Consider the following 14811-nt stretch of genomic DNA (forward strand, 5'->3'; position numbering starts at 1 on the left):
TATTCTTATTCTACTGATGGTGTTCACAGTTGAAGATAATGGGGCGCTTCTCTCCTCCGCGGGCTAGAAACATCTAACTGCGGCGGGTCAGCTCGCACAGATCACGACAGTAGACATACACACACACACACACACACACAACACGACACACACCAACACACCACACACACACACACATCACACACAACACACACACACACACACACACACACACACACACACACACACACACACACACACACACAGCATAACACACATCCTGCTGAAGAGAGGAACACAGTGAGACTGTAACTGATGCTACTGTGCCAGACAGACAGTGGTTTTAGACCATTCAGGGGCATTGAAGCTGATGCTATGGTCTTTCTCTCCCGCTCTTTCTCTACTGCTCACAAACTGGTTTATTCTGTTTGATGCAGGGATCAAAGTTTACACAGCGTTAACCGACAAAAAGTATTTATTTTACCTGTCTAGTTTTTCAAGACACTGACTCCTGAGCCGAGAACTGTCTGTCCTTTTCTCCAGAGATGGTCTACGTCATTCACACATTATGTACAAGATAGTTATCTAGGTGTATTAAAATACAAAAACACATTACTTCATCCAATTCATAATAATTTCCTTTTAACACATCACCAGACTCTGAGAGCAAGTAACAAAGTGACAGACCAATCCTCAACACCCATGAGCCAATTACATTTGTTGAAAGAGGAAAATGGAAAAAACAATGATTGTGTGACAACCAGGCTCTTGAGGGGGGACGCTTAAGAATCAAATCGACCGCAGGGCACCCTCAGTGGACAAGACAGACTGTCCAAAATGGCACCCTAATCCCTATACAGTGCACAATTGCACCAGCGCAACCATGCTCAAAAGTAGTTCTCTATACAGGGAATTGGGTGCCATCTGTCTGTCTTGTCGATTCGATTCTTAGGTTATCCCTGAATCTTGTAGCCTAAGAATTTACCCCAAGACCAGTGGACCCAGTGTGAACAAGACAAACTAGCTGAGGGGCATTAATTGTGTATTCTTTAATTGATAGGGCTCCACTACGACCAGACAACAATAGTCTCTCTAAGCCTCAGATGTTGTGATCTGTGCTGATTATCTGTAAGAGGCTTAGACAGGCCTGCAGGGACAGGAGAGAGAAAAGAGGCAGATATTTCAGCTGGCAGGATGGAGTTAGATCAGAGAGAGAAGGAAACACACACATGCACACATAGTCTTGTATGCCTAACCTTGTGGGGACACATAATTTAGTCCCATTTGAAATCATATTTTCCCTGATCCTAACCCTAACATTTACCTTAACCCGAAACCATAAACCTAACCATATCTCCAAACCCAACCCTAAAACTAACCGCAGCTCCTAGCCCTAACCCTAAATCTAACCTTAACACTATTTCTAACCTTAACCCTTATCCCCTTTCCCTTGTCTAAACTCCCAAGAAATACCATTTGCCCTTGTGGGGACTAACAAAATGACCCCAGTTGGTCACATTTTTGTTTGTTTACTATTCTTGTGGGAACTTCTGGTCCCCACAAGTATAGTTTAAAAACACGTCCACTGCACACACACACCTTCACCCGCATGCAATGCGCGCACACACACAACACAGCACACACACACAACCACACACACACACACACGACACACACACACACACACACACACACACACACACACACACACACACACACACACACACACACACACACACACGAACACACACACAGCAAGCCTTGGGGTGGGGGGGGGGGTTTCCCCTGTTTTTTATTGGTCCCCTTCCCCCTAACAAATCAGCAGGAAGTCTCCATAAGGCTCAGTAAATCGATCAGATGGCTGGTAGGTCACGCTACTCCAAAAGCAAATGGAGCTACTATATCGCTCATCCCTCACCTTACATTTTCCTTACTGGCCGCACAAGTGTAGTTAATGGCCTTTGTGGGTATTCGCAACGATTGAGTGAAAGAAGTGGAGGGTGGAATATGGGAGGATGGATGCAGGAGAAAAGGCACAAGGAAAAGGAAGAAAGTGGTTGAGGATAGAGGGGAGTGTTGTAGGCGTGGTGGAAGGAAGGAAGGAAGGACGGGAAGGAAAAGGAAGGAAGGAAGGAAGGAAGGAAGGAAGGAAGGAAGGAAGGAAGGAAAGGGAAGGAAGGGAAGGAAGGAAGGAACGGAAGGAAAGGAAGGGAAGGAAGGGAAGGTAGAGGAAGGAGGAGGGTGGTGGGTAGAGGAAGGAAGGAAGGTGGTGGGTAGAGGAAGGAAGGAAGGTGGTGGGTAGAGGAAGGAAGGTAATGGGTAGAGGAAGGATGCTGTTTCACTCCCTCACCACCATTGTTATCCTCTGATGTCCTCTTAGAGGTCTCTCCGTGTGATGAATCAGCACTGGGACTGCACAGTCCACCTTGGCATGGAGCCAGACCTATAAACAGTGCGTGCAAATAAATACAATTCTACATTTCATTTTTAAATGAATATTTCTAACAACAACAGATGATGTTTTGCTGTCATTGTAAAGCCCTAGTTATTTTGTTGCTTTGACAAAGTCATTTATGAAGATTCTTATTTATCTAGTGTTAGTGATTTTAAAGTCAAACCACTTTTTAAAAAACGATGAAGAAACATTGAACATCTAATAGTCAAAAACAGGTGAGCTGGTTCTACTATTCTGGGCCATTTTCTGGTGTTTTGTGGAGAAAAACTGAGCAGGTCAAGCATAACAAGTCAACCTTGTTACCCATAGATAGGCATGCTAGAAATATTTCAACTTTCTTTTTGTGATACTTCAATTGCCACTCCCTGTTGCACACAACAAGATTCAATTCCCCCTGTCATATGGGGATTTATGGCTGATTCAAGAAGAATGTTACTTTATTTGGCACGTAATAGGCACCTACTAAATATTATTTTTATTTATTTATTTAACCTCTTGAGATAGGGAAACATGTTTTTATGAATTTGAACATGTGCTCTTTATGACAGAATGTAACAATGAAATCAAATGTTTTTTCGGACCAAGTTCCACTTCTCTTAATCCTAGGCAACATGGGTCTGGGAGGCATATGGGTATCCATAGTATTCCACCAATTATACATTTTTCAACTCAATACTTCTTGTCTTCCCCCCAATTTGTATTTTATTTAAAACTACAAAGTTTTCTCTTTGTCTCATGGCAAAATGTGTGGTGTTGCAGGATATTAGTTTTCAAGCTGCAACAACAACAAAATCTCTTGCGTCATGGCAACAAAAAAAAGTACCTCATTTTTTATTTTACCTTTATTTAACTAGGCAAGCCAGTTAAGAACAAATACGTATTTACAATGATGGCCTACCAAAAGGCAAAAGGCATCCTGCAGGGACGGAGGCTGGGATTAAAAATAAAGAAATCATAAATATAGGACAAAACACACATCATGACAAGAGAGACAACACTACATAAAGAGAGACCTAAGACAACAACATAGCAAGGGAGCAACACATGACAACACAGCATGGTAACAACACAACATGACAACAACATGGTAGCAATACAACATGGTAGCAGCACAAAACATGGTACAAATATTATTGGCCACAGACAACAGCACTAAGGGCAGGAAGGTAGAGACAACAATACATCACACAAAGCAGCCACAACTGTCGGTAAGTGTCCATGATTGAGTCGTTGAATGAAGAGATTGAGATAAAACTGTTAAGTTTGAGTGTGTGTTGCAGCTCGTTCCAGTCGCTAGCTGCAGCGAACTGAAAGAGGAGCGACCCAGGGATGTGTGTGCTTTGGGAACCTTTAACAGAATGTGACTGGTAGAACAGGTGTTGTATGTGGAGGATGAGGGCTGCAGTAGATATCTCAGATAGGGGGGAGTGAGGCAAAAGAGGGTTTTTATAAATAAGCATCAACCAGTGGGTCTTATGACGGGTATACAGAGATGACCAGTTTACAGAGGAGTGTAGAGTGCAGTGATGTGTTCTATAAGAAGCATTGGTGGCAAATCTGATGGCCGAATGGTAAAGAACATCTAACCGCTCGAGCACCCTTTCCTGCCTACATATAAATTATGTCTCCGTAATCTAGCATGGGTAGGATGGTCATCTGAATCAGGGTTAGTTTGGCAGCTGGGGTGAAAGAGGAGTGATTACGATAGAGGAAACCAAGTCTAGATTTAACTTTAGCCTCCAGCTTTGATATGTACTGAGAGAAGGACAGTGCACCGTCTAGCTATACTCCCAAGTATTTGTATGAGGTGACTACCTCAAGCTCTAAACCCTCACAGGTAATAATTACACTGGTGGGGAAAGGGTAATTCTTCTTACCAAACCACATGACCTTTGTTTTGGAGGTGTTCAGAACAAGGTTAAGGGAAGAGAAAGCTTGTTGGACACATAGAAAGCTTTGTTGTAGAGCATTTAACACAAAATCTGGGGAGGGGCCAGCTGAGTATAAGACTGTATCATCTGCATATAAATGGATGAGAGAGCTTCCTACTGCCTGATCTATGTTGTTGATGTAAATTGAGAAGAGCGTGGAGCCTAGGATCAAGCCTTGGGGTATTCCCTTGGTGACAGGCAGTGGCTGAAACAGCAGATTTTCTGGCTTTATACACTGCCTCTTTGAGAGAGGTAGTTAGCAAACCAGGCCAAAGACACGTTTTTCCAACACTTTTGATAAACAGAGCAAAATAGAAATAGACCTATAACATTTAGGATCAGCTTGATCTCCCCCTTTAAATAAAGGAGAAACCGTGGCTGCCTTCCAAGCAATGGGAACCTCCCCAGAAAGGAGAGACAGGTTAAAAAGGTTGGAGATAGGCTTGACGATGATAAGGGCAGCAACCTTAAAGAAGAAAGGGTCTAAACCATCTGACCCAGATGTTTTTTTGGGGTCAAGTTCCAGGGCTCCTTTAGCACCTCGGACTCAGTGACTGCCTGCAGGGAGAAACCTTGTAGCAGGGTAGGGGAAAAAGAGGGAGAAGCATCAGGGATAGTCACATTAGAAAGGGTGGGAGATGAGGAAATGTTGAACGGGCAAGGAGGCAAGGCTGAGTCAAATAGGAATCCTGACTTAATGAAGTGGTGATTAAAGAGCTCGGCCATGTGCTTCTTGTCAGTAACAACCACATCATCAATATTAAGGGACATGGGCAGCTGTGAGGAGGAGGGTTTATTCTCCAGGTCTTTAACCGTTTTGCAGAACTTCTTGGGTTTAGACCCACAGAGAGAGACCTACTCCTTAAAGTAACTAATTTTGGCCTTCCGGATAGCCTGAGTGCACTTATTTCTCATTTTCCTGAATGAGAGCCAGTCAGCCTGAGTATGCGTGTGCCAAGCCTTTCACCAAATGCAATTCTTGAGGTGGAGTAACTCTGCAAGATCAAGGTCGAACAAGGGGCTGAACCTGTTTTTAATTCAAATTTTCTTTATAGGGCGTGTTTGTTAACAATACCACTGAAAATATTTTAAAAAAGAAGGTCCAAGTGTCTTCGACAGAGGGGATCAAGCTGATTTTATACCATTTTACAGAGGCCAGTTCATGAAGGAAGGCTTGCTCATTAAAAAATTTTAGCAAGCGTCTATGACAAATCAGGACAGGTCGTTTCACTGAGCAGCCATTATGAACACAGGCTGTGAAACAGTGATCGCTACGGGCGGCAGGTAGCCTAGTGGTTAGAGTATTTGGACTAGTAACCGAAAGGTTGCTAGATTGATTCCCCGAGCTGACAAGGTAAAAATCTGTCGTTCTGCCACTGAACAAGGCAGCTAACCCACTGTTCCTAGGCCGTCATTGAAAATAAGAATTTGTTCTTAACTTAACTTGCCTAGTTAAATAAAGGTCAATACAGAAAACACCAGACTGATACCTATCAGGATTATTTGTGAGGATAACATCACGGAGAGTAGCCTTTTCTGGGTGTTTGGAGTCATACTTTGTGGGATTGGTAATAATCTAAGAAAGATTTAGGGAGTCCCATTGCTTTAGGGCTTGGTCAGGTGGTTTAAGCTTGTCCCAGTTTAGGTCACCTATCAGGACAAATTCAGACTTAGTGTAAGGTGCCAGGAGAGAGCTTAGGGCAGGTAGGGTACAGGCCGCTGTCAAGACTTGAAGGAGAGAAACGAGCACTGAAGGTGATCCTTGGTAAAGATTGCCACTCCCCCACCTTCGGAAGATCTGTCTTGCCGAAAAAGGTTATAACTAGAAAGGTTATCATCAGTATTCAAAACACTCTTCCTTAACCACGTCTCAGTAATGACCAACACATCTGGATTGGAGCTGTGAACCCACACTTTCAATTGATCCATTTTAGGTAATAAGCTTCTTGTGTTAACGTCCAGAAAACCCAGGCTTTTACGAGAGCAGAAATCAGTGAAGCAGATATCATCAACAGTAACACAAGCAAGGCACGGTATAGGACAGGGAGAGCTCTGCAGTGCGGATTTATGACATTTGAATGTGCATCAGATGGCTTGCAAGAAATGTAAACATTTTTCTCCGATGCCAAGAGGCGGGCTTTTAAATGTTCATTCCCAGGGCCCGAGTATTGGTTCGTCCAGCCATGCACTGCTGAAGTCATGTTAAAACTCATTGTATGCTATTTTTCTCTCACTCGAGTTGCGTTCTGATTACGAGGGGGTCCCTGATGAATTTGCTATCACAAAAGGGGTCACCAGACCCCAAAAGTTTGAGAACCCCTTCACAGACTAGAGAGACGGTGGGGGGAGTGGTGGAATATACAGGGATGGGAGTGCATGTGTGTGTGCGTACGTGCATGTCCAATATGGAAAAATGTGTCGCTATGTTGCTCACCGATTGCGATCATAAGTGTAGATGCAGTAGAGGCATATTGAGATACATTGTCATATCTCCTTGATAGCAAGGCCAGGGGCTCTTCATCGATTTATGAGATGAAGAGTGCTATGGAAGCCATCCAAAACCAGACAGAGATTGGATGCTGACACCAACATATTTACCTGCCTCCCTAGTCCTAATGTGTCCAGCTTCAGTCAATGGAATAACTACTCTGTAATGTTCTTATACTGGCTACACTTTTCACACATTAGTATATTAGTTTATTTCACATATTGACGTATACACGGACAGGGTGACTGAGTTCATCAGGAAGTGTATAGGGGATGTTGTTCCAACTGTGAATATTCAAACCTACCCAAACCAAAAACCGTGGATTAATGGCAGCATTCGTGCAAAACTGAAAGCGCAAACCACTGCAAATAATTTAACAATGGGAAGGTGACTGGGAATATTGTTGAATACAAACAGTGTAGTTATTCCCTCTGTAAGGCAATCAAACAGGCAAAATGTCAGTACAGAGATAAAGTGGAGTCGCAATTCAACGGCTCAGACACAAGAAGTACAGTTGAAGTCGGAAGTTTACATACACCTTAGCCAAGTACATTTTACCTCAGTTTTTCACAATTCCTGACATTTAATCCTAGTAAAAATTCCCTGTCATATGTCAGTTAGGATCACCACTTTATTTTAAGAATGTGAAATGTCAGAATAATAGTAGAGAGAATGATTTATTTAGTTTCTTTCATCACATTCCCAGTGGGTCAGAAGTTTACATACCCTCAATTAGTATTTGGTAGCATTGCCTTTAAATTGTTTAATAACTTGGGTAAAACGTTTCTGGTAGCCTTCCACAAGCTTCCCACAATAAGTTGGGTGAATTTTGGCCCATTCCTCCTGACAGAGCTGGTGTAACTGAGTCAGGTTTGTTGGCCTCCTTGCTCATACACACGTTTTCAGTTCTGCCCACACATGTTCTATAGGATTGAGGTCAGGGCTTTGTGATGGTCACTCCAATACCTTGACTTTGTTGTCCTTAAGCCATTTTGCCACAACGTTGGAAGTATGCTTGGGGTCATTGTCCATTTGGAAGACCCATTTGCAACCACACTTTCACTTCCTGACTGATGCTTGAGGTGATGCTTCAATATATCCACATCATTTTCCTCTTCATGATGCCATCTATTTTGTGACGTGCACCAGTCCCTCCTGCAGCAAAGTACCCCCACAACATGATGCTGCCACCCCCGTGCTTCACAGTTACGATGGTGTTCTTCGGCTTGCAAGCATCCCCCTTTTTCCTCCAAAAATAATAATGGTCATTATGGCCAAACAGTTCTATTTTTGTTTCATCAGACCAGAGGACATTTCTCCAAAAAGTATGAACTTTGTCCCCCCACCGTAGTCTGGCTTTTTTATGGCGGTTTTGGAGCAGTGGCTACTTCCTTGCTGACCGGCCTTTCAGGTTATGTCGAAATAGGACTCGTTTTACTGTGGATATAGATACTTTTGTACCTGTTTCCTCCAGCATCTTCACAAGGTCCTTTGCTGTTGTTCTGGGATTGATTTGCACTTTTCACACCAAAGTACGTTCATCTCTAGGAGACAGAACGCGTCTCCTTCCTGAGCGGTATGACGGTTGCGTGGTCCCATGGTGTTTATACTTGCTTACTATTGTTTGTACAGATGAACTTGGTACCTTCAGGCGTTTGGAAATTGCTCCCAAGGATGAACCAGACTTGTGGAGTTCTCCAACTTTTTTTCTGTTACATTGAACTAGGTGAATGGAATATGAATGACAGTCATCCAATATGCTGTAACAGAAATAATACCGTGCTCATTAAAAAAAATTGTCCTCCCTCATCTTAAACAGCACTAACCGCCACTGGTATGCAATGTTGGTCAAGTCACCAAAAGTGCAAACACCTGATGGAGCACCCCTGTACTTTTGAAATGGCGGAGTTCATATGGGGAGTTGTGCATGTTTAGAGCGCCTCCATAAATTAAGATTATACTTTTTTCCTTTTAAAAAAAAAATCCTTTGTGAACAGTAATGGCTGACATTTTAGTTCAAACCTAGACTTTCAATTCTCTTACTGTCACGCCCTGACCTTAGAGAGCCTTTTTATTTCTCTATTTGGTTAGGTCAGGGTGTGATTTGGGGTGGGCATTCTAGTTTGTATATTACTTTGTTGGACGGGTGTGGTTCCCTATCAGAGGTCTATCGTTGTCTCTGATTGGGGATCATACTTAGGCAGCCCTTTTTCCCACCTTCTGTTGTGGGATCTTGTTTTCTGTTTAGTGTTTCTGCCTGACAGAACTGTGCGCTTTCGTTTTCACGTTTCTTATTTTGTTTGAGTGTTTTTTGAAATAAAAGAATCATGAACACTTTCCACGCTGTGCTTTGGTCCACTCTTCCTACCACCAACGAGAGCCGTAACAATTACTAGGAAGAGATTTGTAGTAGTCACATCATTGTAGTCTTGTAGATTTGTAGTAGTCACACCTAGACACCATCAGAATCCACAGTTCTTACCTTTCTAACAGTACTAAGCATGTGTTAGTAGGACTTGAATTTTTGAAACCTAAATGTACTTTATCAGGGTTGTACACAATATTATGTGTTGTTTAGAAAATGCCACCAGCGGGTGTAAGAGTTTAAGATTTTTTAAGTGTGTGCACTGTGCAGCTAACAATATAATCTCTAAGCCAATAAGCTCATATGTTGTGTGCACTGTAACAGTTTTGCATAACATGCTGTTTTTGTGGATTTGAAAATGTTGAATCCGGTCCAAACCTTTTTAGAAGGGACCTTACTGCTTTCCAAACCTTCACTACTCCTAAATCCCCTTCTCGTTTAGAGTCGTAGCTTGATGACCTCAGCACTTCCTGATAAGCCTCTCTATGCTGTGATGTCATAAAAGAAAGCCCCATGGAGATCCTATTAAATTAATTAGTATTCTAATTCCTAATTCTATGGAAAGCCCCCTTTAGAATGTTCTCTTAGAATGTTCTCCTTACTTCTTTAGTTCCACATGGGAAGGATCGTCATGTTCCCTTAGTTTTACTCTCTACCCTCACCTCTTCTTCTCCTTTCTAACTTGTTTAATAACCCAAGTTACTGAATTCAGAAAGCCACTGACCACATATCATACAGGGTAGGGCAGTGTGTTACATAGAAATAGAGAGGGTGTGGTGAGATTGGAAATTAGAGTTCTTTGACTTATATATGGATAATGAATAGATTCAAATAAGTCGTCTCCCTTTGAATGTCTGCTAAGTCAATATTTGAGTGAACACAATCACCGTTTGTGTGTGGAACCCTTTCATGTGTCTCATTCTTTTATCTGGGGAACCTATTTGGAAACCTGTCTTGTCTCGTTTCTCTAGGGTAGTTTGATCTGTCACTGTCTCTCCAGTTCTTTACCCTTCTATTCGTTCTTTGCTCAAACTAGATCTTTTTGTTCCTTTTTTACAATGCATTGCATATTCAGAAGAGGCAGCATGTAGGTATCTTAAAATGACACGCATTATATCTCCCTGGCTGCATGAATCACCCTTTACTTTCTGTTTCTTTAATTTTAAACTTTTCTCTTGGTTCTGCTTTTTGTTTGAAGTATTTCTGTGTTGTTTTATTTAATACAAAGCACTATCTCTTAGTATAAAGAAGTACTAATTCATTTGTGGAAGTTTGATTTGATTTCTTAAAAGATTTTTTTCTTATAACATGACAAATTTGTACTGAATATATGGAGTATTTGTGCTGTATGTTCTCAGTACTGGTAAAATGAGATAATATTACCATGAATACTTTCATTTATTTTTACAGACAGAGTTGTGTCTTTAGATATCTTGTTTAGCTCGTGATTTTCTTACATTCTCTGTTTCTGTTTTTGTATTTGTGTTCTATTCTTTTAAGTTTACAGTGTTTTCAGTTCCGTGACTTGACTGATGTTCCATCCTGTTCATTCCCATCCTCTCCTCCCTCATCTCCCTCCCTCACTCCACCTGTCTTCCAAGTGTTTTGTGTGGCTGCATGGTCTGGTTTTTGCACGTTGATGTAGCTTTCAACGACACACATAATATTTGATATCATTCTGTCTCTTTCTTTCTCTCTCTCTCTTTTCCCCATTTTCCTTTCCCGTCTGTTCTCTCTTTAGGGGACGTACTCTTTCAGATGGCTGAGGTCCACAGACAGATCCAGATGCAGCTTGAAGATATGGTGAGAAGAACACAGGACAATGATCAGGATGATGAAGGCTTATTGTCTCTTACAATTGCTCTCGCATCTCAACTCTAGTATCACCCAATCACAATCTATACCAGGAGCTAACTAAGTATTTTGCTAATCCTCGTTTTAAAGCCATTGCCTGAAAATATGAAGATACTGTGCAATGCTTGAATTCAAAGGAACAGAGCTCTACTACGCACACACAAACAATGGACTACTGGCCTCTTAACTATTGTTTTTATACACACTTACATCTCGCCTGTTCCTGCTCTTACAGCACACAGCCAACTTCTAGAAGTTAAGAAAATATTATTGCTTCAGACTTTGCTTCAGACTACTAAGACAAAAAGAGAAGAAAAGAGACCAAAGGGCTTTGATACAGTTTCAGTCTCGAATGGCACCCTATTCCCTGTGCAGTGCACTACTTTTGACTAGGGCTCATAAGCTCTGGTAAAAAATAATGTACTTTATAAGTAATAGGGTACCATTTGGGACACAGTAACTTTAAGGGCCCTTTAGAAAGAGCAGTACTCCAAAGCAGAGCGAAGGGGCCTTTCTTGTTTTTATTAATTAGAGTCCCTCTGTCATCTGAAGACACCACCTCAGCATGTGTTCATCTGGGATGTTTCATTATTTAGAGGTTTGATTCAATTGTTTTGTAGTTTGTTTTCAGTACCGCCTGGTCTGGGACTGGAGATAACTCTGTTATTTGTCTCTATTGACGCAAAAGTCAATTGTCAACATACACACTCTTAGAAAAAAAGGTTCCAAAATGGTTCTTCGGCTGTCCCCATAGGATAACACTGTCTAGTTCCAGGTAGAACCATTTTTGGTTCCATGTAGAACTCTGTTGGGTTCCATCTAGAACCGTCTGTGTAAAAGGTTCTACAGTACATGGAACTCAAAAGGATTCTACCTGGAACCAAAAAGGGTTCTTCAAATAGTTCTCATATGGGGACAACACTTTTTTTCTGAGAGTACACAGGCACGTGTTCACACACACATAAATAACCTCAACATTGGCATGAATTTAGACATAATTCACATACCGGTGCTATACAACCTCCCCTAATCCTTTGAGTGTGTTAGTTTTGATGTCAATACAAACGTGTCTCTCCAAGTCATGTTGACACCACAACACATGCTGACAGCCAGCCAGACTAGTCAGATGTTTTTAAAAACAAACAAGTCTGGTTTGGAAGTTGAGAACGTAACAACCTGAGGCAGGTTCTATTCCTCTCTGTGTTGGTGATGAGATGTGTGGGTGTATCTTATGTTATCATTAACTCTTTGGAGTCCTTTCTGTCCTCTAGCTGAAGTCGTTCCACAATGAGCTTCTGACAGAGCTGGAGAAGAAGGTGGAGCTGGATGCACGTTACCTGAATGTGAGTTGTTGTCTCCCATTCATTCACTTTAGTAACTCCTTGTTGTTTAGCACCTTCTAAATACACCTTTAGGTGTGTTCTCACCTTCACTTTATGGCAAGGGTTATAGGTTGATGGCCCTTACAAATATTGCTTATTATGACCTTCTAATTATTCGTAGTTACTAACTGTGTTCTCATGACATTACAGCAGAGTTAATTTAATTTTAGTTCAGATTTATATTTATTTATTTTATTTATTTCACCTTTATTTAACCAGGTAGGCAAATTGAGAACACGTTCTCATTTACAATTGCGACCTGGCCAAGATAAAGCAAAGCAGTTCGACACATACAACAACACATAGTTACACATGGAGTAAAACAAACATACAGTCAATAATACAGTGAAAAATAAGTCTATATACAATATGATCAAGTGAGGTGAGATAAGGGAGGTGAAGGCAAACAAAATATATATATAAATACATAAAAATATAAAAAGGCCATGGTGGCGAAGTAAATACAATATAGCAAGGAAAAAAGAAAAGTAGAGTAGAGATAGTAGAGATAGAAAAAGTAGAGATAGAAATAATGGGGTGCAAAGGAGCAAAATAAATAAATAAATACAGTAGGTAAAGAGGTAGTTGTTTGGGCTAAATTATAGATGGGCTATGTACAGGTGCAGTAATCTATGAGCTGCTCTGACAGCTGGTGCTTAAAGCTAGTGKGGGAGATAAGTGTTTCCAGTTTCAGAGATTTTTGTAGTTCGTTCCAGTCATTGGCAGCAGAGAACTGGAAGGAGAGGCGGCCAAAGGAAGATTGGTTTGGGGTGACCAGAGAGATATACTGCTGAGCGCGTGCTACAGGTAGGTGCTGCTATGGTGACCAGCGAGCTGAGATAAGGGGCACTTTACCTAGCAGGGTCTTGTAGATGACCTGGAGCCAGTGGGTTTGGCGACGAGTATGAAGCGAGGGCCAGCCAACGAGAGTGTACAGGTCGCAGTGGTGGGTAGTATATGGGCTTTGGTTACAAAACGGATGGCACTGTGATAGACTGCATCCATTTTATTGAGTAGGGTTTTGGAGGCTATTTTTGTAAATGACATCACCGAAGTCGAGATTGGTAGGATGGTCAGTTTTACAAGGGTATTGTTTGGCAGCATGAGTGAAGGATGCTTTGTTGCAGAATAGGAAGCCAATTCTAGATTTAACTTTGGATTGGAGATGTTTGATGTGAGTCTGGAAGGAGAGTTTACAGTCTAACCAGACACCTAGGTATTTGTAGTTGTCCACATATTCTAAGTCAGAGCCGTCCAGAGTAGTGATGTTGGACAGGCGGCAGGTGCAGGCAGCGATCGGTTGAAGAGCATGCATTTAGTTTTACTTGTATTTAAGAGCAAATGGAGGCCACGGAAGGAGAGTTGTATGGCATTGAACGCTCGCCTGGAGGGTTGTTAACACAGTGTCAAAAGAAGGGCCAGAAGTATACAGAATAGTGTCGTCTGCGTAGAGATGGATCAGAGAATCACCAGCAGCAAGAGCGACATCATTGATGTATACAGAGAAGAAGAGTCGGTCAAGAATTGACCCTGTGGCACCCCCATAGAGACTGCCAGAGGCCGGACAACAGACCCTCCGATTTGACACACTGAACTCGAAGTAGTTGGTGAAACCAGGCGAGGCAATCATTAGAGAAACCAAGGCTGTCAAGTCTGCCGATGAGGATGTGGTGATTGACAGAGTCAAAAGCCTTGGCCAGGTCAATGAATACGGCTGCACAGTATTGTTTCCTATCGATGGTGGTTAAGATATCGTTTATGACCTTGAGCGTGGCTGAGGTGCACCCATGACCAGCTCTGAAACCAGATTGCATAGCGGAGAAGGTATGGTGGGATTCGAAATGGTCGGTTATCTGTTTGTTGACTTGGCATTCGAAGACCTTAGAAAGGCAGGGTAGGATAGATATAGGTCTGTAGCTGTTAGGGTCAAGAGTGTCCCCCCCTTTGAAGAGGGGGATAACCGCAGCTGCTTTCCAATCTTTGGGAATCTCAGACGACACGAAAGAGAGGTTGAAAAGGCTAGTAATAGGGGTGGCAAACAATTTCAGCAGATAGTTTTAGAAAGAAAGGGTCCAGATTATCTAGCCCGGCTGATTTGTAAGGGTCCAGATTTTGCAGCTCTTTCAGAACATCAGCTGACTGTATTTGGGAGAAGAGAAATGGGGAAGGCTTGGGCGAGTAGCAGAGGGGAGGGCAGTGCTGTTGACCGGGGTAGGGTAGCCAGGTGGAAAGCATGGCCAGCCGTAGAAAAATGCTTATTGAAATTCTCAATTATAGTGGATTTGTCGGTGGTGACAGTGTTTCCTATCTTCAGTGCAGTTGGAAGCTGGGAGGAGGTGTTCTTATTCTCCATGGAC

The 14811-nt window shown here is 42.1% G+C and overlaps 1 protein-coding gene across 5 annotated transcripts in view; it reads left to right on the forward strand.

Moving 5' to 3' along the window:
* baiap2b (BAR/IMD domain containing adaptor protein 2b) overlaps window positions 1-14811 on the forward strand; it is a 179448-nt gene that overhangs the window by 92388 nt on the left and 72249 nt on the right. For all 5 annotated transcript variants that reach the window (XM_024008222.2, XM_070448729.1, XM_070448728.1 and 2 more), the window contains 2 exons: window positions 10960-11021; window positions 12344-12415. In XM_024008222.2, coding sequence (XP_023863990.1) covers window positions 10960-11021; window positions 12344-12415 — 134 coding nt within the window. The remainder of the gene's footprint in view (window positions 1-10959; window positions 11022-12343; window positions 12416-14811) is intronic.

The sequence above is a fragment of the Salvelinus sp. IW2-2015 genome, linkage group LG18 (genome assembly GCF_002910315.2).
Source record: "Salvelinus sp. IW2-2015 linkage group LG18, ASM291031v2, whole genome shotgun sequence".
Classification (NCBI taxonomy): domain Eukaryota; kingdom Metazoa; phylum Chordata; class Actinopteri; order Salmoniformes; family Salmonidae; genus Salvelinus; species Salvelinus sp. IW2-2015.